The sequence below is a fragment of the Rhincodon typus genome, chromosome 4 (genome assembly GCF_021869965.1).
Source record: "Rhincodon typus isolate 14 chromosome 4, sRhiTyp1.1, whole genome shotgun sequence".
NCBI classification, from domain to species: Eukaryota; Metazoa; Chordata; class Chondrichthyes; order Orectolobiformes; family Rhincodontidae; genus Rhincodon; species Rhincodon typus.
The window spans coordinates 104,905,010-104,930,259 of record NC_063335.1 but is presented as its reverse complement, the minus strand read 5'-3'; the positions used below and the strand labels follow the sequence as shown (position 1 = coordinate 104,930,259).

Here is a 25,250-nt window from a genome sequence, read left to right as displayed (position 1 = left end):
ATTTTTTCTGATGAAGGGTCTAGGCCCAAAACGTCAGCCTTCCTGCTCCTATGATGCTGCTTGACCTGCTGTGTTCATCCAGCTCTACACCTTGTTACCTAACATCAGTAGCTGATAAGATTTTAGAGTCAATTAAAGATAAGATTGCAGAGTACTTGAGACTGCATGGTAAAACAGGGCTGAGTCAGCACAGTTTCATCAAGGGCAGGTCACACCTGACAGTCTGTTACAATTCTGAGGATGTAATAAAAAAGCTAGACAAAGGAGAGCCAGTGGATGTGACCTATTTGGATTTTCAGAAGGTCTTTGACAAGGTGCTGCACAGAAGGCTACTAAATAAAATAACAGCCCATGGAGTTGGGGCAAAGAATTGGCAGGGACAGAGGACTGGCTGACTGGCAGAAGGCACAGAGTGGGGATAAAGAGTTATTTTTCAGGATGGTAGCCAGGGACTAGTGGAGTTCCGCAGGGGTCAGTTTGGGGCCACAACTATTCACATTATACATTAACGATCTGGATGAAGGAACTGAGGATACTGTTGCTAAATTTGCAGAAGACACAAAGATAGATGGAGGGACAGGTAGTTGAGGAAGTGGGGAGGCTACAGAAGCGCTTGGACAGGTTAGGAGAGTGGGCAAAGAAGTGCCAGATGGAATACAATATTGGAAAATGTGAGGTTATGTACTTTGGTAGGAAGAATAGAGAAGCAGGCTACTTTCTAAATGGGGAAAGGCTTCCGAAATCTGAAGTACGAAGTGACACAAGAGTCTCTTAAGCTTAACATGCAGGTTAAGGTGGCAGTTAGAAAGGCAAACGCAATGTTAACATTCATTTCAAAAGGGCTAAAATACAAAGCAGGTATGGGCCAAATGCTGGCAAACGGGACTAGGTCAGATTGGGATGTCTGGATGGTGCGGACGAGTTGGACCAAAGAGCTGTTTCCATGCTGTATGAGTCTATGACCTGACGACTCTAAATACTGCGGAGGCTATATAAGGCTCTGGTCAGACCACATTCAGAACACTGCGAGCAGTTTTGAGCCCCATATCTAAGGAAGGATGCACTGACACACTTTGACTACCAATTAGGTGAAAATAGGCTGGAGGAATGATTTCTTTACTCTGGATAAAGAATTCTAGCCTGAGATAAACTCTGGCCAGTCAGAGATCAGCAGCTCTGGACAGAGGTAATGCAGCATTAGATAAAGTAGGAGGAAATTACTGCAGATGCTGGAATATGTACTGAAAACAAACAAACGCTAGAGATCACAGCGGGACAGGCAGCATTCATGGAGAGCAAGCAAGCTAATGTCTCGAGTCTAGATGACTCTTCATCAGAGCTGAAGTGAAGTGTGCAGGAGCAGCATTTATGCAATAGTTTGGGGGGGTGGAGGGTTGGAGTCCTTGGGGAGAAAGGAAGTTGATAGCACAGATTAAGTGATTGGAATGTGAGAATGGCAGAATAATGATGTGTCTAACTGCCAGACTGCAAAGAGCAGACTGTCCCATTGCACTGCGGGGGAGGGGAGAAATGGCATGGTGACAGAGAATGTAACAAGCAAAGCTAAAAGAAAGGGAAGGAGCGGGTTCACAGTTTGAAGGTGTTGAGCTCAATATTAAGTCCAGAAGGTTGTAAAGTGCCTAGTCTGAAGATGAGATGTTGCTCCTCCAGTTTTCACTGTGATTTGCTGGAGCATTGCAGCATGCCAAGGACAGACAAGTGGGCATGTCAACAGGATGCTGTGCTAAAATGATTAGCTATGGGAAGGTTGAGGTCATGATAAGGATTTGAATATGTGTTGCGCCAGCTGCTGAACATATAGCGTAGGCCTCTTCTGTGGTCAGTTAATTCCTAATGATGGTGTGACGAGATTCTTAAATGGGTATTATTTAACCAATTAACAGCCTCACTTGGCTCCCAAGTAGTTTCACCACTCAACGTTATCCCTGCCCTGGCATAAGTCTGACATGGGCAAGAGACCCACTGGATTTAAGAAGCACTACCAACTTCAAATTCAACAGTGAAGGAGAATTAAGTCCAGCCTTTTATTTAAAACTGCGCAGCCATAGCAAATGACACATTTTGCAACCTAAACTTCAATTATCTTACAATAGATGACAGTTTTATTCAGTAAACAGTTGAAAAGGCAATCTTAAAACATGGCAGACAATGCACTGCACTAAAAATGTATGCAAGGAAATCATGGTCACAGCCTTACAAGAAGAACAATTTCATTTCAATAAATTACAGTGGTATTTTCTCCATTTCAGGGAACTTACAAATGAAAAGAAGATACTGTCTATTATGTGCTGGAGTGCATCCGAATACAACTTATTAGCTTTAGTAACTGGTTGAGGCATTCTTCTTGCAATGAGTGCAATGTCACTCTATTTATTGCATAAAGAGCCAGTCATCTTATTATCAACAGTTGGGGGTCAAGGACAGCGATCTCCCTGACTGGAAACAAGGGGTTAAAAGATTTAAGTGCACTTTCACAAGAAGCTAACAAGGACTTAAATTCACTTCCTAAAAACGATATAACATGACACTGCTGCAACTAGCACTGTAATTAAAATTGGCCAGTCTTTAACTAAAGCAGCAGAGCTGGGGGAAATCAATGCACGTCGTGGTTAAAGAATCTAAACCTCTCTTCTCAAAGAAATTCCTTCAAGTTGAATAAGAAAACATCTGTTTAGTTTGGGAAACTTGGTCAGCATGGACCAGTGGACCAAAGGATCTGTTTCCATGCTGTATGACTCTATGAAAAGTCATCCACCTGAAACATTAACTCTGTTTCTCTTGTTACAGATATTGCTTGTCCTATTGAGTTACTTCAGCTTTTTATTTTCTCAATTCAAATTTCCAGCATTTGCAGAATTCTGCTTTTGTATTTGAGTTGCTTTAATTTGGGCAGTTGTATTACAGCAACATTTTCTGTAACCGTAAATAAAATGATCCACAAGGTGGCACTCCAAACAAGTATCACAGTTGTGCATCACTCAGAGATAGCAAGAACTGCCGATGCTGGAGTCAGAGATAACAAGTGTGGAGCTGGAGGAACACAGCAGGTCAGGCAGCATCAGAGAAGCAGGAAAGCTGACTCCGACCCGAAACGTCAGCTTTCCTGCTCTTCTGATGCTGCCTGACCTGCTCTGTTCCTCCAGCTCCACACTGAGTTATCTCTCACAGTTGTGTGGTTGCATCTGGAATTACAATTGCTGTTAAAAATAAGCTGTTGATATGGCCAGTACTACCTGTGATTTTTGAATAACCCTATTAGTGCAGTAAACATACAGACACAAAGAAATTTATAGAACAGGAGGAGGCTATTCATTCCATCATGTCCACAGTGGTCAACAAAGATCTGACCAATTGACCCAGCTCTTGGCCAAAGCCCTGAAGGCTATAGCACATAAGTAAATATCTGAATTCTGTTTTAATGCTTACAAGGGTTTCTGACTCAACCAGCCTTCCAGGCAGTGAGTTTCCGACTTCCTCCGCCTCATGGAATCACAGAATCATACAGTACAGGAAAGGCCCTTTGGCCCATCGAGTCTAAGCTGGCGAGAAGCACCTGACTTTTAACTTAATCCCATTTACCAGCACTTGACCCACAGCCTTGAATATTATGGCATACCAAGTACTCATCCAGGTATTTCTTAAAGGATGTGAGGCAATTCACCTCCACCACCCTCTCAGGCACCACATTCCATGCTGTCACACCCTCTGGGTAAGAAAGTTTCTCCTCACATCCATCCTAAACCTCTTGCCCCTCACCTTGAACATGTGTCCCCTCACGACTGACCCTTCAACTAAGTGGAACAGCTGCTCCTTAGCTACTCTATCCATCAGCCTCATAATCTTGCACTCTTTAATCAGATCCCCCGCAGTCTTTTCTGACCCAAAGAAAACAATCCAAGCCATCCAACCTTTCATTGTAACATAAATTTTCCATCCCAGGAATCATCCTGGTGAATCTGCTCTGCACCCCTGAAGTACAATCACACCCTTCCAGAACTGCTCACAATACTCTAGCTGTGGTCTTACCAAAGTTCTATACAACTCCAACTGGACTTCCCTGGTTTTGTAATCAATGCTTTTGATGATAAAGGCAAGTGTCTCATGTGTCTTTTTCACCACAATACTGACATGCAGTTCTGCCTTCAGAGATCTATGGACAAACACACCTTTTGAATGATTAAAATTCTCCTCAACTCTCCACTTAGCCTTCTACCATTTGCCTTAAATCTACAGTCCCTGATTATTTACTCTCACTACAATTAGGGGGTCAGTTAGCTGGACAGCTGGTTTGTAATGCAGAGTGGATTCCATTCCCACACTGGCTGAAGCTATTGTGAGGGACTCTCCTTCTCAACCTCTTGAATCACCTGATGCGTGGCAAAGCCACCACAAAGGACTTTCCTGACGCGTGGTGATGCACTGGTTAAACTACTACCACTCAACTCTCCTAATGAGAGAACAGCACTCTGGTCGGGTAGGACTACAGCGAGTTTGCCCGTATTTGCTGGAAGAAGTGCCTTCCTATCTACCCTACTCCTTTTAAATTTCACTCCAAGGGAAACACAGCTCAGACAGCTTACAGGAAATATTCAGGCCTTCCACACAAATTGACCACAGCAAACATCTGCACAACAAAGTAGTGGACTCTAAATGGGAACAATTTTTTAAAAATGCCTTAACCATTCTATTTATTGAATCAAATTATGACAAAATAGGATACAATCATAGGGGACCATGATATTGACTCTCATGAAATGATATTTCTCTGCATTGCACTGGTTAATGTGATATAAATATTATTTTGGCCAGGAGCTTCGGTATATGATTTTGCCCACGTGGAAAGAATTGACTCAAGTTGCAGAAATTATGAAAATGAAGAACTTTAAGCTCAGATGGATTAGATCCAGAACCATAATGCTCAGGTTACTGCTGGCTACTATTAACTCAAGTTACCCATCCAGAAAACTGACCACACTTCCAGCTCGGCATGTCCAGTATTTGCTGATACCTTATGAATGGGTGCCGTGTGTGTGTATGTGTGCATGGGGGAGCAGGGGGGGAGTAAGGGGGAAACAGTCATCATAATGAGCACAGAATTTCAGATGCACAGGGGCAATGCATTAATTCATTATTAATGTCCTGCAAATGCAATTACCAACGCCTGCTATGCGTCATATGGCACTGTGGTGGTGTCCCTACCTGTGGGCCAGTAGGTCTAGGTCCCACTTGCCACAGAGGCATGTCATAACATGTTTGAATAGGTCAACTGGAAGTAGAATTACACCAAATTCAGTTTACCACACCTCAAAAAGTTAATCAATTAGTCTTCCTGTGACATAAAGGTTCTGTAACCAGCAGCAGAATGAAAGCACTAAACATTCTGTTTCTTCGGTGTAGAGTTGTTTCAACACATATTTTATGAAAATTGATTAAATTCTCTACAACCTTTAGGCCCCATTGATGGTGGTCCTGTTAATAATCATTTAAAATACTGCTTGATTATGCTAATTCATGGGAGATTTTACATTTGATCTTGGGCAAATAAGTTTAAGTGGAAACCTGGGTGATATTTTAATTTGGCAAAGCTGAGTGAATTAAAGGATTCAGTGCATTAAAGAGACATTTTGCTGACCACACATCAAACAGAATCACCTAGCCCTAATTTTGTTCTAAAAAGTCAAGGATAGCCATTAGAAAGAGCAGGAAAATCATTTCTTTTAGTTGAAGCAAAGAACTTATGCATGCTTATGGCAAGTTATTTCTTTTGAAGTCTCTCTTGGGTTGTGCTAACAAAAACAGAAGTTGCTGGAGAAGCTCAGCAGGGCTAGCAGCATCTGTGAAGAAAAATCAGAGTTTACATTTTGGGTCTGGTGACCCTTCCTCAGGATTCGTTTTTATTTAGTAAAGGATTGTACTATTTGCGGCAATCTTCCGTACTGCTATGAATGAAAGAAAGACCATGTAAATTGGAAATCATTTTTATCATGACTGTAAACATGGGGCTGAGAAAGGTAAAAAAAGCAACAACAGGTGGTCCAATAGTGGGGCAGGCAGGTGTTGCTGCAGCTGCCAATGTGACTCGAGGATAATATGATGTCTCCCTGGCACCAGGGGCGAGGATGTCACCGAGTGGCTTCAGAATATCCAAGTTGTGGTGAAGGTGGGATCTGTCCAGGCTGAGCATTTTGCACCTGAACAGGGACTGGATTAATACTTAGTGGAGAAGTTTGCTAGTGGCATTGGGAGCCATTAAAGCAGTTTGGAAGGGTGATGGCGTCCAGAGCACACCACCAGATGGAACAGAAGCAAAAATGGAATGTTTCTGTTACTTGCAAACTTTGGAATTAAGTACCTGGTGTAGTTGTTTGGCAGGTTGGAAGATATATACTTGCAATATTTAACTGCAAAGAAGTATAAAAATGTGTGAAGATTGGCTGTGGTCCTGACTTTCAACAACTAGCCTTTTGGAAAACAACCCTTATACTTAGGTCCATGTTGTTCATATATATCAGTATAAGCCTTCGAACAAGTCGAACAATGTTTGAAAGTGCAAATACATATCAACTGCATTTCTTTTTTTTAAATCATAGATCATAGAATCCCCAGAGTGTGGAAACAGACCCTTTGGCCCAACAAGTCCACACCAACCCCTAGAGCATCCACCCAATCTACATATCCCCAAACACTATGGGCAATTTATCATGGCCAATCCACCTTGCCTACACATCTTTGGACTGTGGGAGGAAACCGGAGGAAACCCACGCAGGCACAGGGAGAATGTGCAAACTCCAAACAGACAGTCGCCTGGGGGTGGAATCGAACCCAGGACCCTGGCACTGTGAGGCAGCAGTGCTAACCACTGAGCCACCAGTAACAATAAGACATGTTGAACAAATGTCATTATACTGACACAGTATATTAAGTGGCTGCATTAACTGACACCGGTGTATGCACACTATGCACCATTTAAATTTGCACACCTACATGTAAGTGGGTTTGGATTTAAACAAGATGTGGCTGTGAATCGCTTGTGTGGGAATGGGTCCTGGAGAGATGGGGGGATGGGGGAGGTTTTAGAGGGGTGTAGTAGTAATGTCAGTTGACTAGCAACTGAGATGCTTAGACTAATGCTCTTGAAAAACTGGTTGAAATCTCTCAGGTGGCAGCTGGCAGACCTTAAATTCATTTAATATATCTGAAATAAGTCTCTGTAATTGTGACTATGAAACCATTGTCATTTGTGGTAAAACCCCATCTCATTCACAAACATCCTGTAGGGAAGGAAATTTGCCATCCTTACACGTGACTCGAGACCACAGCAATTTGTTCACTCTTAACTGCCCTCAGACATAGCCAAGCAAGCCATTCAATTCAATTGGAATTAGAGATGGACAATAAAAACAAAATCCTCTCTGTTTGTTAACTGTAAGAACCCATTCCAGTTTGTCAGATATTATTTGCCTTCATCAAAAGTGCCCTGGCTGCCATTTTCTATTCCATAGGCATAGTTTTAAAGTGAGTGGAGGTAGATACAGGGGAGACATCAGAGGTAGGTTCTTTACTCAGAGAGTGGTAGGGGTGTGGAATGCATTGCCAGAGAGGGTAGTGGAGTCAGCCTCATTAGGGGCATTTAAGCGGCTATTAGATAGGCATATGGATGACAGTATAAGGTCGGGGTGGAGGTTAGATAGACCTTAGGATTAGGGTAAAAGTTCGGCACAACATCATGGGCCAAAGGGCCTGTACTGTGCTGTACTGTTCTATGTTCTATGTTTTTCAAGGTAAATATTAACTTTAAATATTGCAATTTCATTTTGCTGAGGGGATAACTAAAAACGTTTATAGATTATTTTGGTGAGATAAATGCTACAAAATTACATACCACAGAGCCTTTGTCTGTAAGATAACTGATGCCTTCTTCAGGTCCAATTGCTAATTCCACTGAAATTATCCAGCTTGACTGTTAAGATTGAAAATAAACACGAAACACAGGAATTGAAGTATGCAACCAATTTTGCTTTAAACTGTACACGTACAAAAGAATTAAACGCTTTATATACAAAATAAACTATACATGCTGAAAAATATTGCACAGTTGTAATGGCAGCCATCTACTCTAACTTTATTTTGAAATTTCATGTCAAGTTAGAAGTGTGGGATCAATTTTCAAAATAGAATTTATTTTACCAATGAACTTGCCAATCCTTCTTTATGCATATCTACATTGTTCTAACACTTAAAAATAAATTGTTCCATTATTTTAAAATCTGGAGAAATGGTATTTAACAGAAGGGACTGCTACTTTAAAATTTAATGAAAAGCGTTAAAAGATGTTCATTGTAATTGATCTCCATAGCCTAACTATATGCTTCACTCAAACTCATTGTTCATTATTATTATAAACATTTTTTGCAATAATCTCATCCTAAATGCTCTAGGGCTACTGTGCTACAACTTGATGCAAGGAAGGTGTCAGTGGAATTCTAAGAGAGAAATATCAAGCAGACAATAAATTTTGGTCAGTGTCATGCCTACTATTAACAAATCAAAATAGCAGTCTTTTATTTATGTCAGAAATTTAGCCACATATCTTTTCTTTTAAATCTTGTTTGGTTTCCAATTTTGCCCAATTATGACATTTGTGTATCAAATATTTTCACTGATGAATTCCATTTTCCAGAGAAGATTTCTATAGTCCAGTTTACAAATGAAGAGGCTTATAGTATTGCCAAGACTAGTATTAAGATTGAGAGAGACTTGGAAACCAGCAAGAGCTGAGCAAAAAAATTGAATTAATCAGCAAGAAACATAAAAAAGCAGATAATAAGAGGTTCTGCAAGTTTGTGGGAAGAACGCACGTGGCATAGTAAATTTAGATCCCTCAGAGTCAGACAGAAAGAATTCTAATGGGGAAGAAAGAAATGATCTAGATATTAAATAAACATACTGTGCCTGTCTTCACAATAGACAACAAAAAAAAATCAGGAATAGTGAATAGAGGTTCTAACAAGAGTTAACAACTTAAACACTAAAAAATAGGGTACTGGAGAAATTAATGGGACTAAAAGCTATTAGGTTTGGACCTAATAGCTTATCATAGAATTCCTACAGTGTGGAAACAGGCCCTTCGGCCCAACAAGTCCACACCGAACCTCAGAGCATCCCACCCAGACCCATCCCCCTATAACCCACCTAATCTACACTTCCCTGAACACTACGGGCAATTTAGCACGGCCAATCCACCCAACCTGCACATCTGTGGACTGTGGGACAAAACTGGAGCACCCGGAGGAAACCCATGCATACACACGGAGAACGTGCAAACTCCACACAGACAGTCACCCAAGGCTGGAATCGAACCTGGGTCCCTGGCGCTGTGAGGCAGCAGTGCTAACCACTGTGCCACCGTGCTGTCCCAATATGCTGCAGGGATACTGAATACAGTTAATGCCATGATCATATTGAATGGTGGAGGAGGCTAAATAACCTACTCCTGTTCCTATTTTCCACGTCTAGACTATTTTTGCTTTCAAACAGACATTGAAGTGAGGTCCAAAGGAAGTTACAAATACAGAAGTTGCTGGAAAAGCTCAGCAGGGCTGGCAACATCTATGGAGAGAAATCAGAGTTGACGTTACGGGTCGACTGACCATTCTTAGAACCTAGATTTCTGAGGAAATGTGATGGAAGAAAATTGATCAATTATTCACTGTTGAAGAAGGTTTGATGATGACCATGGAGAAGGTGGAATCTATATATGTGGGAGACACAGGAATTTTTTTATGACAAAGATTTGTAGATTTACCAGTTCAACTTTTATTGAAGAATTATTGTCTCATTGTTTCACAAATGAGATTTAGTTTATGCACTTTGTAAGCTGTATCTCATTAACAGCATTCCACAATATATAGTTTGGGCAAATTAAGTTTATATACATGGAACAGGTACTCTCTTCCTCACAACAAATTTGTGAAAGTGAAGAAGTTAACCAAAATAGCACTAGCAAAAGCAGTATAAATACCATACACACATAAGGAATGAAAAATTTGAAGCTGAATACATACTTGACAGTAAAATGCAGCCAAATCAGTCTTCTGCTATATTGAAAGTCTACATCTATACTTGCACGAGATAACAGGAAACAGGATTAATTTTAACAAGTTAGTCCTTTTTGATAAACTGTCAAAGCATCATTGTAAAAACTTACCCCAAGGGCACATTTGAAGCACTCCTTGTCAAATCTGTAAACTGGAGACAGAATCTCAAAGAATTTCAGAACACTTTGCTCTTCATTCAAGTTAGCAAACTGTCGAAAAGATTGTTGTATCAATTTCCTCAGTGTTTTGGCCTAAAATAGAAATTAAAAATAGTTAAGATTGATAGGAAAAATCTAGGGTTAATTTGTCCAGCTCAAATGTTTAGCTACTTACATAGTTTTTTATTTAAAAATTTTATTGCCATCATTTACACTATGTTATCATAAGAGAAAGGAATTTTGGCTAATGATGAAATCATAGCTACTATTTGGTCCTATTACTGCAGTTCATTTAATGGTACTGGCAACTTGACCTGCACCTTCAATCATGTCATTAAAACATAGAAAACAGGAGCAGGAGTAGGATGTCAGCCCTTCGAGCCCGTTCCAAGATTCAATATGATCACGGCTGATCATGAAACTCCGTTTTCTCTTTCCGCTTTCTCTCCATTTCCTTTGATCTCCTTAGCCCTTAGATTATATCTAACTCTTTCTCAAAACTCCTTCTTGGAACGGCATAGTGGGTCCGTGGTTAGCACTGCTGCCTCACAGAGCCAGGGACCCGGGTTAAATACAGCTCAGGTGACTGTTGCGTTTGCATATTCTCCCTTTGTCTGCATGGATTTCCTCCCAAAGTCCAGAGATGTGTAGGTTATGTGGACTGGCCATGCTAAATTGCCCATCGTGTTGAGGGATGTGTAGGTGAGGTGGATTAGCCATGGGGGTTGCAGGGATAGGGTGGGGGGTAAGTCTGAGTGGAATGCTCTTCAGAGAGTTGGTGTGGACTTGTAGGCTGAATGGCCTGTTTCTACACTGTAGGGATTCTATGAAAACGTTCAATTTTTGGCTCAACTGCTTCCTATGGCAGAGAATTCTACAGGCTCACAACTCTCTACTTGAAATTTCTCCTCATCTCAGTCCTAAATGGCCGACCTCGTATTCTTAGACTGACCCTTGGTACTGGATTCCTGGTCATTGGGAACATCCATCCTGCATTTCTCCTGTCCGGTTCAAATTTTATAGGTTTATCCAAGATGACTTCCTCGTTCTCCTGAACTCGAGCGAATATAATCCTAGCCGATTCAACCTCTCCTCAAACATCAGTCTTTCCATCCAATGAATTGGCTTGGTAAACATTCACTGCACACCCTACATATTTAGAACATGCTTCCTCAGGTAAGGAAACCAAAACTGTACATAATATTCCAGGTGTGATCTCACTAAGGCACTGCGTAACTGCAGAAAGACATCCCTACCCCAATACTCTAATTCTCTTGCTATGAAGATCAACACATCATTTTCTTTGCTGCCTGCTCCACCTGCATGCTTTCTTTCAGTGTCTGGCGTACAAGGACACCCAGATCATGGTACACCTCCCCCTTTCCTAGTCTATCGCCATTTAGATAATAATCTGCTTGCCTATTTGTGCTACCAAAGTGCTTAATCTCACGTTTATCCGAGCTATACTTCATCAGCCATGCATTTACTCACTCACTCAAGTTGTTCAAATCATGCTGAAGCATTTCTGCATCCTCCTCAAGGTTCATGTTCTCAACCAGCATTGTGTCATCTCCATGTTTGAAGATATTTACTTCCCTTATCTAAATCATTGATATGCATTGTTAATGGCTGGCGTCCAAGCATTGCTTCCTGCGGTATCTCACTCATCACAGCCTAACACTAAGAAAAATACCTGCTTTTCCCACTCTTTGTTTCCTGTCTGCCAACCAGTTTTCAATCCATCTCAGTACACAACTTCCAATCTCATGCACTGTAAGTTCACAGGCTAACTTCTTATGTGGGACCTTACTGAAAGCACTCTGGAAGTCCAAGTAAACCAAATCCATTGGCTTGCCCTTACCAACTGTATTACTTACATCATTGAAAAATTCTAGTAGATTTATCAAGTATGATCACTCCCTCAAAAAATCCATGCTCACTCTGACCATTCTGGTCACTGTTTTCCAGGTGCTGTGCTATTATATCTTTTATAATGGACTTTAGCCTTTTCCCTACTATTGATGTCAGGCTAACTGGTCTTTAATTTCCTGTTTTCTTTCTACGTCATTATTTAAATACTGGTGTTACATTAGCTACCCTCCAATCCATAGGAACTGATATAAAGACTATACAATCTTAGAAGATGACCACCAATGCATTTGCTATTTCTGGCCACACTTCCCTTTTTACACTGGGATGCACATTACCAGGTCCTTGGAATTTATTTGTCTTTAATACTATCAATTTCTCGAACACTATTTCCCTATTAACACGGATTTCCTTTAGTTCTTCCTTCTCACCAGACCCTGTGTTACCCAAAATTTTTGGAAAGTTATTAGTGTCCTCCTTTGTGAAGGAAGAACAAAGGTCTGTATTTAATTATGTTTACAAGGTTTGTCTGCCATCTCTTTGTTCCTCATTATAAATTCCCTGATTCTGTTTGTAAGGGATCTACGTTTGTTTTCACTGAACCTTTTCTCTTCGTACACCTACAGAAGCTTTACAATTTGTCTGTATGTTCCCAGCAAGTTTACTTTCGAACTCTATTCCCCTCTGCCACTTAATCAATTCCATTGTCCTTCTTTGCTGAATTCTCAGGTCTGCTGCCTTTTTGGCCAAATTGTATGCCCCTTTCCTGGACGTAATATTATCCCTAAATTAGCTTCAGCCAGGCCACCTTTCCCTTTTTCTTTTTGCACCAGACAAGAGCAAACAATTGCTGCAGTTCCTCCTTGCGCTCATCAAGTGCTTTCCATTGCCTATCTATTGTCATCCCTTTAAGTAACAATCCCCAATTTATCATAGCCAGCTCACTGCCGTACCACTGTAGTTTCCTCTATTTTGATTTTGTTTAGATGTCTGTAAACTTACATAAAAATAGCCACCAAGAATATCTCAATTCTTTCTCATTAATAAAATTACTGGCATTTATTTACAATTGTACACAAGCATGGAAAAGACAATCTTAAAGCATGCCATGCCAACCAAACTGAAAGATGTTTAACATAAGAAGTAGATAATTCACAAATCTATTAACTATTGAAGAGTTGTACTAATAACAAATAGTTTTAAATTCTATTCAGAATCATATTTCAGCATAGTGATAAAATTACAACTGTTAATATGGAAGAAAAACCTGAAAACTATACAAGTGTGGAAGTACAAAGTAAATGGAATTAGAACATTGATTATAGAATGTGAAAATGTTAACAAATTGCAAAGGACCTACAAAGGAAAATACCATCCTTACTCAAAAGAAAGTTTCTTTGAGGCGCTATCAGCATCCAAAACGAAAAATAGATAACATTTTTCAGGTGTAGTATGCTTAATAAGCATTAAGAAATAAAGGAAAGTGGATCCCTTAATTAAATGGCAAAACCAAAATGGGTGAGTCAGGCATAGTGATGGTACCACTGAGAGGCAGTAAATAGTTTCACAGCCAGTAAATCTCTTTATCAAGAGTTCAGAAGCAATGTAAACTGGCAGAACATCCCAGTGCAGTAATGAAATAAAAACTTGTATCATTCATTTAAGTAGTAAACCACGATGAGAGATTTCAGCAACTATACTTACCAAAAACTGACATTGGCCCAAATAAGATTATACTGTAGAGAAACAAGATGTTTTGGAGAAATTACACGATGAATGGGCCGTCTCAGGGAGAAAAGAGGGGTTTACTTGGACAGGGGGGCGGTGCTACTCAAGGCTTAGTCATCAAATGCGGGGCAAAGGTAGGCAGGCATGAGAATTGAAAAATGCTGTATACACTACAGTGCAATACTCAGTTAAAGAACTAAGGTTGGGCAAGGCAATAGATTTTAACACAAAAATTAATATTTTCAAAATCAAGGTATTGTTAGACTGGCAATCAATGTAGGCCAGCAAGCACAGGGCTGATGAATGAACAGGACATGCTGCAAATTGGTGTATGGACATTAGAACTTTCAATGAGCTATGGGAAGCTCGTCAGGAGAATATCGAAATAGTTCAGTCTTGACATAGTAATATGGATGAGGGCTTTGCTAAGAGATGAATTGAGGCAAGGGCAGAAACCGGCTATGTTATGGAGATGTAAGCGGACTGTCTTGATGTTGGAAAGGATATTGTATGAGAAGCTTCAGTTTAAGATCAATATGACATCAAGGGTGCAAACAATTTGCTTGAGTTGAGCCAGTGATCAGGAAGAGGGATTGCATCTAGAGAATAGAGGTTTCTAGAGAATAGAATTTCTGGCAGAAGCCAAAATAACTTTAGTCTTTCCATTGCTGAATGGAATTTTGGCTCATCCAGGACTTGAGGTCAGGTAAGCAGTCTCACAGCACAAATGCAGTGAATAGAGGGGTTGAGAGCAGTGGTGATGAGGTAACACTGGATGTTGTTGGTGGAACAGGTATGTGTGGAACAGGATGATGCATTGTTCATCAGGTGGCACCAAAAGGAAGCATGTAAATAAAAAAGGATGAGTACTTGGAGACCTCCAGAAAGAAGCATGGGAACAGAAAGAAAAGATTCTCAGGCAACAACTAGATATTGCAGGGTCATTTAGCTGGATAACAGAAAAGAATCATGTTAAGAGAAGGTAAATAGATCTGGTAGGAAAAACAGAAATAGTATATTTCGTAGTCACGGTCACATAGGCTGATAAACGACTTTGATCAGGGTTGTTTCAATATTGTGATAAAGCGGAAAGAAACCTGGAAAGGTTTAAATATTGAGTTGGGCAATAGATGGGCACCGATTTGGGGGTGGGGGGGCGCAACATCATGAAAGGAAAGGGAGGTTGGAAATGGCATGGTAATTTGCAAGGACAAAGGGGTCATGGGCAGGGTAAAAGAGTATTAGGAGATGATGATTTTAAGGGCAGTCATCAGATTGTTGGATTAGAATACCCTGATAGCTCCTGACAACTGGCCTATTGGAAAGGTTTTTATAAAAGGCTTCTCTATTCGACATGTGGTGGCAATATTGGTAATCTGATGGAACGGATGAAGAATTGACAAAATACCCAAGACGGACTGTGAATGGATTTGATTTGTTGGGATTATCACATTAATGAAAGATTACAAGATTACAATGTTGTTGTCTATTTCTGTTCCACAGTACTGTGGTGCGGATTACTGAAGCTCCATTCCAAGCTAGTTCCAAGTAACTTGTATCAGCTTCTCCGTTTATTTCATTTAACAATTTATGCCATTTAACAATGTGATCCATTTTCAAGTGTTACTCTTTCTGCCTACAAATGTTAATTACTGAGGATAAACTGTGTTTTGCAAGTGGAAGAATTGACATTCTGAAATGTTATAATGAAACAATTATAACCCATGCTACTGAAACAAACTTTCCAAGGTATAGCCTATAATTTACAGCACAATTTAAAACAGCACTGAGGCAATCAAGGAGTACAGAATCTTATGTGGGTGAAGTACTTCAATGCCTCTCACGTCAAGTAGCACAGTAACGATGTCATTGCTGACCAAGTCCAATTGTCACTATTTATGATAGTTTTGTTTAAGATCCAGTATCTGTGGGAATGGACTTGAAAAGCTAACTCAGCTTTCTTCCCACAGATGCTGCCAGACCTGCTGAGTTTCTCCAGCAATTTCAGTTACTGGTGTCAATAGGCTAACCATGGAAAGGGCTGCACTAGACTTTGAATTGGGGAATGGGGTCTGCCAGCTGATTGAAATTTCAGAGGAGGAGCATTTCGGAAACAGTGATCATAATTCTGTAAGCTTTAAGATAGTTACAGATAAGGATAAGACTAGTCCTTGGGTGAAAGTGCTAAATTAGGGGAAGGCTAATTACAACACCATTAGGCAGGAACTGGGGAAATTAGATCAAGGGCAACTGTTTGGGGATAAATCCACATCTGATATGTGAGAGTCTTTTAAAAGCCAGTTAATCAGAGTTCAGGAAGAGGGATTGCATCTAGAGATTCAAGAATCAACAGCATGTCAGGATGCAAGATAAGGATGGCAGGATTTGGGAACCTTGGATGACAAGAATTATTGAAAAGGTTTGTCAAAAAGAAAAAGGAAGCATATATAAGGTTTAGGAAACTGAAATTAAACAAAGCCCTCAAGGAGTATAAAGGAAGAAGAAAAGAACTTAAACAAGAATTAGGAGGGCTGAAAGGGGCCATGAAGTATTCTTGGCAAGTAGGATTAAGAACAGTCTCAAGGCATTTTATATTAGGAGTAAGGGGGTAGCTAGAGGAAGGGTAGGTCCACTCAAGGACAAAGGAGGGAACTTACACATGGAACCACAGGCAGTGGGTGAGGTGTTTATTTCATAGAAATTTCATTTAATAGAATTTCATTGAAACCCTACAGTATGGAAACAGGCCATTCAGCCCAACAAGTCCACTCCGCCCCATTCCCCTATATTTCCCATATCTAACCCACCTAACCTAAACATCCCTGGGCACTATGGGCAATTTAGAATAGCCAATCCACCTAGCCTGCACATCTTTGGACTGTGGGAGGAAATTGGAGCACCCGTAGCACTCGGAGGAAGCCCACGCAGACACGTGGAGAACGTGCGAACTCCACACAGACAGTCGCCTAAGGCTGGAATTGAACCCGGGTCCCTGGTGCTGTGAGGCAGCAATGCTAACCAGTACTTTCCATTGATATTTAGCAAGAATGGATGATGGTAAGATTAGAGAGGGGCATGTCGATATTAAGAACGTGGTGGTGTCGGGGAAGGTAGATAAATCCCCAGAGCCTGATGGGATCTATTACAGGAGGCAAAGGAGGTGGTTGCTGGGGCCTTGAAAGAGATCTCTGTATCCTCTTTAGCCACAACCGAGATCCCAGAAGACAGAAGACTAGCCAATGTTGTTCCTTTGTTTCAGAAGGGTAATAGGGATAATCCAGGAAATTATAGGCTGGTGAGCTTTATATCAGTGGTAGGAAAATTACTAGGGAATAGTCTTAGGGACAGGATTTACTCACTTCACTTCAAAAAGATTGGACTTATTTGGGATAATCAGCATGGCTTTAAGTCTTGTCTCACAAACTTGATTGAGTTTTTTGAGGAAGTTACAAAGATGACTGATGAGGGCAACACAGCGGATGTCATCTAGACGGACTTTACTAAAGTATATGACCACAGTAGGCTTATGCAGAAATTTAAGTCAAATGGCATCCATGCTGAGTTAGTAAATTGGATACAAAATTGGCTTGGTTATAGAAAAAAGCGTAGTTGTGGAAAGGCGTTTTTCTCACTGGAGATCTGTGACCAGTATGTTCTACGAGGATCAGTGCTGGGACCTTTGTTGTTAGTAACATTTGTGAATGATGTGGATGAAAATTTAGGTAGCCTGATTAGTAAGTTTGCGATGATATGAAAATTGGCAGACTTGTGGATAGCGAGAAAGTTACCAAAGGATACAGCATGACACAGATCAGTTGGAAAATTGGGCAGGGAAATGGAAGATGGAGTTTAATCCGCACAAGTGTGAGGTGATACATATTGGGAAGTCAAATTGGCAAGAGGAAAGTATACAGTAAACAGCAGGACCCTTCAGAGCACTGAGTTGCACGTACACAGCTCCCTCAAATTGGCAAAACTAATGGATAAGGTGATAAAGAAGGCATACAGCATATGCTTAACTTCATCAGTCAGGGAATTAAGTATAAATGTTAGCGAGTCATGTTGCATTTCCATAAAACTTTGTTTAGGCCACATTTGGCAGTTCTGGTCACTGCACTATAGGAAGGATATGAAGGCTTTGGAGAGGGTGCAGAAGAGGTTTACCAGGATGCTGCTTGGATTGGAGTGTATCAGCTGTAAGGAAAGGTTGTACAAGGATTATTTTTGCTACAGCATCAGAAGCTGAGGGGTGACCTGACAGAAGTATTTTTTCCAGGGTGGAAATGTCAAACCATAGAGGCATAGATTTAAAGTGAGAGGGGAAAAGTTTAAAGGGCATGTGCGAGGAGAATTTTGTTTACATAAAGGATGGTAGGTACATGGAACATGCTGCCAGGGGAGGTAGTAGAAGTAGAGACAATAGCAATGTTTAAGAGGCACATGAACAGACATGGTATAGTGCGATACAGACCATGTGCAGCCAGGTGGGGTTAATTTAGAATGGCATCAGGGAGGTCAGCACAGGCATGGTGGGTTTAAGGGCCTGTTTTGATGTTGTACTGTTCTATGTTCATAGTAACACAGATATTGCTCTGGTTATACAGGGCTTTGGTGAGGCCTCATCTAGACTACTCTGTTACATAATTGGTCTCTTTATTAAAAGAAAGAAGCAAATGCGTTGGAAGCATTTCAAAGAAAGTTTACAGGATCAATACCAGGAATGGGTGGGTTGTCTTATGAAGAAAGGCTAGGCTTGCATTCACTCGAGTTTAGAATAGTCAGAGATAAATCAATTGAAGCAAATAATAACCTGAGGTATTTTTAACACAATGCATGTGGAAAGGACACTTCCTCTTCTGGAAGAAAGCAGATATCGTTTTTGATGAATAAGGGCTCATGTATTTAAGATGAGGAAAATTTCTTTGGCCTTTGGTACTCCCTTCCTCAAAAGGTGGTCTTTGAACATTTTTAAGGCAGGGTCCGAGACATTCTAGATAAGCAAGATGAAAGAAGGTAGATGGGAATGTGGACCATCAGATCAGCCACAATCATACTGAATGAGCAGGCTTGAAGGACCGAGTGACCTATTTCTGCAATTTGTATGTTTGCACTTATGATTGTAAATTTATGGATTAAACAATCAAGCAAAACTGTAGCAAATCCATGTTGATTTTGACAAATGTGATGTAATAGAGGACAGAATTAAGGTATTTCCTAAAAGGAGATCTATTAACATTAGGAGGTGCTGGTACCTAGATCATTAAAACACCATTAACAGGTTGAGAAAATAATCAGGAACAGACTGGCCTTTACATACTAAGGATCAAAAAGAAAGGGGGAAAAGTCACATGCAGCTAAACAAAGCCATGATTAGACCACACCTGGAATACTATGAGCAATTCTGGATACCACATCTTAAACTGGATAAACTGGCAATGGAGGGAGGGCAACATAGATTTAGCAGATTACCACCTGGACTTCAAGGACTAGACAATAAAATATAGCTTTGAATTTAGAATGATAAAGGAATAATTAAAGTTTTCAAGACATCAAGGTGAACTTTTAGGTAAACAGAGAAACTGTTTCTGCTGGCTGTGGAGACCAGAAGTAGGGGTCAAAGATAAGAACTAGATATTTCAAGGCTGAAATTTAGAAGCACAACACACAATGACGACAGAAGTTTGGAATTGTGTTCCATCAATGCCAACTAATAATTAGATGACTAATGTTAAATCTGAGATGTGTAGGTTTTTGTTAAGGAAAAGTGCTAAGGAATATAGAGTAAAGACGAGTATGTGAATTAAGTTCACAGAGCAGCCACGATTTTGGTGAATGAGAAAATACGTTCAAGGAGTTAAATGTATTTTTAAAAGAGATTATTTCACAGTATGTGAGCATTGCTGGCACAGTCAGCATTTGGTGCCTATCTCTAGTTGTTATAGAGAAAATAAAGGTGAGCTGCCTTCTTGAACTGCTGCAGTCCATGTAGAGCAAATATACTCACACTATACTAATAAGCAGAGAGTTCTAGGATATTGACCCAGAGACAGGGAAAGAACAGCAATAAGTCAAGATGGTGTGTGGCTTGGAGTTGATCATGATGTCCTTATCCTTCTAGGTAGTACAAGTCGGGCGTTTGGAAGGTGCTGTCATTGTAGACTGAGCGGATTACTGCAGTGCATGTTATCTATAGTACACCAATACAGCCACTACGTTCTAGTGAAGGGTGTGCGTTTTTAAGGTGGTGGATGGGTGTCGATCAAGCTGTGTGCTGAGATTCTTAAGTGCTGTTGATGCTGTGGTCAGCCTGACAACTGTAAAATATTCACTCAAAATCCTGAATTTTGCCTAGTAGATGGTGCCATGCTACAGGGGGTCATAAGGTGATTTACCTGCCACAGAATATCCAGCCTCTGATTTGGTCTTGCAGCCATGGTATTGATGTGGCTGATGCTTATATGGCCTTAGTCCTGTTTCCAAGGTTCAATGGCAGATTATAAGACAACATCCATGAGGTGTTGTACATTGCAGTAGCCATGTGTTCCACCACACCTGTAGCTAAGGCTTGTCATTTTCTTTGCTCTGCCATTCCCATCAAGCCATGAAACTAGCCATGGTTCAATGAATAGGAGAGCCTGTCAAAAGCAGCAGCTGGTTTACCTTAAAATGAGGTACTAACCTGGTGGATCTAGTACACCACAGGACTATATGCATGCTGTAACATTTTCCTTTCAGGATTGTGGGGGTGCATGCCATAGATAAAACCAAGTGATTTCCCATGACTGTCTTAGCTCTGCAAGTCCTAACACAGTTAGCCATAGGACAACAGAAAATACTAGACCCTTTGGGCCTGCTCCACCATTCATTATCATCATAGGTGATCATCTACCCAATAGCCTGTTCCTGCTTTTCTCCTATATCCTTAGATCTCTTCAGTCACAAGTGCTATATCTAACTCCTTCCTGAAATCATACATTGTTTTGGCCTCAACCACTCTCTGTGGTAGAGAATTCCACCAGCTCACCATCCTGAATCCAGAAATTTCTCCTCATCTCAATCGTAAATGGTTTATCCCATATCCTTAGACTGAGGCCCCTGGTTCTGGACTTCTGTCATTGAGAAAATCCTTCCTTCATCTATCCTGTCTATTCCTGTCATAATTTTATAGGTTTCTACAAGAATTCCACGCCCTCCCTTCTTCTCAACTCCAATGACTATAATCCTAACTGATTCAACTTCTCCTCGTATCAGTCCTACCATTTCAGGAATCAGTCGGTAAAACTTCCCTGCATTCCCTCTGCAACAAGAACAGGCTTTGTATAATTGCAGCAAGATATCCCTGCTTCTGAACTCAAATCCTCTCGTTATGAACGCCAAAATACCATTTGCCTCCTTGACAGTCTGCTGCACCTGCATGCTTACCTACAGCATCTGTGAAGGAGAAAACAGAGTTAACTCAGAAGGTTCTGAGGAAGGGTCACCGGACCTGAAACGTTAACTCTGTTTTCTCCTTCACAGATGCTGCCAGACCTGCTGAGCTTTTCCAGCAACTTTGTTTTTGTTCCTGATTTACAGCATCTGCAGTTCTTTTGGTTTTTGCTTACCTACAGTGACAGATTTACAAGGACACCCACATCTCGCTGCATCTTCCATACTCTTTATAGATATTCAGATGCCAAGCCCCTTTCTGTTTTTGCTTTCAAAGTGGATAACTACAGGTTTATTCACAATATTCTGCATGTGCTATGAATTTGCCCATTCAACTTATTCAAATGATACTGAAGATTTTCCTCACAGCTCATCCTCCCATCCAGCTGTCATCTGCAAATTTGAAGATATTACATTTAGTTCCATAATCTAAATCATTAATACAGGTTGTGAAAAGCTGGGGTCCAAGCACTGAGCCCTGCAGTATCCCACTAGTCACTGCCTTCCATTCAGGTAAATGATCAGTCTATTCCTACGCTGTTTCCTATCTGCCAACAATTTTCAATCCATCTCAATACACTACCCCTAATCCCATGTGTTTTAATTTTACATGCTAATCTATGATGTGGGACTTTGTCAAAAGTCTTTTGAAAGTCCAAATAATCCAAATAAAGTTACATCATCAAAAGGATTCCAGTAGATTTGTCAAGCATGATTTCCCTTTCATAAAGCCTTGCTGAGTGCTCAGTTTTTAAATCTTTTATAATGAACTTGAGCATTTTCCCCACTACCGATGTTAGGCTAATTGGTCTGTGATTTCCGGATTTCTCTCTGCCTCCCTTTTTAAATAGAGGGTTACATTAGCTACGCTTCAATCTGCAGGAAATGTTCCACAGTCTATAGAAACTTTGAAGATGACCACCAATGCATCCTATTTCAACAAGCACTTCTTTAAATGCACTGGGATGTCGATGACCAGGACCTGGGGATTTATTGCCTTCAAACCCATCAATTTCCCCACTACCATTTTCTCATTAATACTGACTTCCATTCAGTTGCTTTCTGTCACTATATCCTGTGTTCACTAATATTGCTGAAATGTTATTTGTGTCCTCACTTATGAACGGGGCAGGTGAAGTATGATATTGATATCTGTTAGGTTATTCACTTTAGTAACAAAAACAGGAAGCCAGATTATTATCAGAATGGTGCTAGATTGGGAAAGGGGGAGATGCAATGACAGCTGGGTATCCTTGTACACCAGTCACTAAAAGATCCAGCAGGCAGAGAAGGCGGCAAATAGTATGTTGACCTTCATAGTGAGAGGATTCAAGCACAGTAGCAGGGATGTCTTTTTGCAACTGTATAGGGCCTTGTTGAGACCACACCTGGAGTAGTGTATGCAGTTTTGATTGACTTATCTGAGGATAGATATTCTGGCTGTGGAGGAATTGCAACAAAGGCTGACCGGACTAATTCCTGGGATGGCAGGACTGATGTATGGAGAGGGATTAGATCAGTTGGGACTATATTTACTCAAGTTTGGAAGAATGAGAGGGATCTCCAAGAAATCTATAAATTGATAACAGGATGGCAAATTTTGTAAACAGAAAAGCCTGGGGAGTTCAGAACCAGGGGTCACAGTCTATCCGTACAAGGTAGGCCATTTCCGATGAGGAGAACTTTATTCACCCAGAGAGCGGTGAGCCTGTGGAATTTTAATGCTGAGACATTGAATGTTTTCAAAGAGTTAGATGTAGCTCTTGGGGCAAAACGGATCAAGGGATACGGGAAGAACAGGTTACTGAGTCGAATGATCAGCCACGATCATACTGAATGGTAGACCAGGATCCAAGGGCTGAATAGTCTATTCATGCGCCTATTTCTATGACCTCTACTTTCAAAGAAACAAAGGGCATGAGGACACCACCACCAGCACATTTACCTCCAAGTCACACACCACTTTGACCTATTTCACAGTTTCTCACAACATTAGAACAAATGTCATGACCTTTACAACTTGAAGGCTTTCATAAAGGGCAACAGTACGCGACAGTCAGGAAATGCAGTGTAGGGTGGTGGAATCAGACTTCGTGCGATAAAAGGTATGGTTAAGGTCAGACATGACAAACCAGGGAGGTTGAGAGATCACTGGGCATGGGAACAGAAAGTTAATGTGTGAGGCTCTGCTGTTGATGGAAGCAAGTTTGGAAAAAGAAGGCAAACCATCAGTTCTTCGATTGAAGTATATATGGTAGATTGGAGATGGGTTGGTAGCATACAGAATGTGGATGTTCGAAGTGAGTGGAAAGGTTGCCAAAAGGGTCATTGGAACAGACATCATTGACCCAGGGATGGAGGAAGGTCTCAGCAGCAGATGGATGGGTGGGTGACGGTGAGGTGGGACAAAGATCTTGAGGGCCAAGTGTGTGTGAACTTTGAAGCCTTGTTCAGACCACTGAGATTTTTCAGTGTTGCAATCAATCCTAATAGGAAGGTAAAGAAAACTACTGCTTTTGTCAGAATTTCTGAAAGACAGTGCAAGTTTAAGTTTGCTAGTCTTAAGCTTTGGGGAGCAATTTGAAGTTTGATTCCAGACTGATTCCTGGATGGAAGGGTTATCTTATGAGGAAAGGTTAAGGAAGTTGGGCCTACATTCTTTGGTGCTTATAGGGGAGCTTATTGAAACATAAGATCCTGACAGAACTTCACATGATGGATGCCCAGTAGGAGGAAAAAAAAAGGAACAAAAACAAAGTTGCTGGAAAAGCTCAGCAGGTCTGGCAGCACCTGTGGAGGATAAAACAGAGTTAACGTTTCGGGTCTGGTGACCCTTCCTCAGAACTGCTCAGAACCCAGTCTTGTGTTATTTTGGCCAATAGTTTACTTCTAAATACTCACTAGGACCTTTCATTTCTCTTTCTGAATTTTCAGTTCCCTTTGTTGCATAAACATCATCAAGCCCATGTATGTGCATCAGATGATGATGCTGCACAGACTCTAACAAGGAGAGAAAGTGCACTAAAACTTTCTTCCAGGTAGTTTTACCTTTACTGATTCCACCAGGCTCTTGGGAAAGAATCTCTTCAAACCCACGTCCTTCCTGTTAAATAGAAAATGAAAAATGTAAATCATTTTTTGTACCAAAGTAAAAGTCCTTGCTCATTGATCTAGAACTACAAAAACAGGTGTTAAAACAATTATTCCATTATTACAAAGTTGAAGTTGAAGTTTTTTTTTATAAATGATGCCTTTTTGTACATGCCTTCCTTAGTACATATTGCACGTAACAATGAGAGGCGGCATCACAGCACTCTAGCATGCTGGAAAGGTCAATATCATTACTACACAGGTGCAGAGCATTAATAACAGAACATCCCAGCTCACAAGCTGTTCATTAGTTAGTCAGATGAAGGAACTTTTGGGAACTGATATGAACATTGCAGTATGGATAAGGAACTTTGCAGTGACAAAGATAAAGATAAAATTGCTATCGGACCATAGTGCTAGAAGATGGATCTCTCATTAAAGTGAGATGACTGGTGTTCAGTTTAACCTAAGGGGACCATAACTTAGGCAAGGGGCAAGGGGCAAGGTTGAGAAGGTAGGACCTTCATGGTGACCTCAGTAGGTATGGAAATTTAACCCATGCAATTGGTATCACTCTGAATCATAAACCACCTGTCCAACCAACTGAGCTAATGGTCCCCAGTAAGAAAGTGCTAGTGGACAGGCATTTTTCAGGTTGAAAGGTGGTTTGCAGCAGTGTTGTTTAGTTGCCTCAGTTTTGGGTCCAGTATAACTTGCAAATTTTTTAAATGAATGATAGACTCGGGAGCAGACTTACCAAGTTTGCAAATTATATAAAACTTGGTTTGGTAGTAGACAGGGATGAAGATAGTTGTAGATTTTCAAAGGACATAGGTAAGGTGGTGAAATGAGCAGGAAC

General features: G+C 40.7%; 1 protein-coding gene across 1 annotated transcript in view; it reads right to left on the bottom strand.

Annotated features, from left to right (window-relative positions):
• LOC109921402 (focal adhesion kinase 1-like) overlaps positions 1–25,250 on the bottom strand; it is a 106,992-nt gene that overhangs the window by 7,870 nt on the left and 73,872 nt on the right. Inside the window, exons 7-9 of the mRNA XM_048595915.1 lie at positions 24,350–24,404; positions 10,229–10,369; positions 7,904–7,981 (exon numbers count right to left, since the gene is read on the bottom strand). Coding sequence (XP_048451872.1) covers positions 7,904–7,981; positions 10,229–10,369; positions 24,350–24,404 — 274 coding nt within the window. The remainder of the gene's footprint in view (positions 1–7,903; positions 7,982–10,228; positions 10,370–24,349; positions 24,405–25,250) is intronic.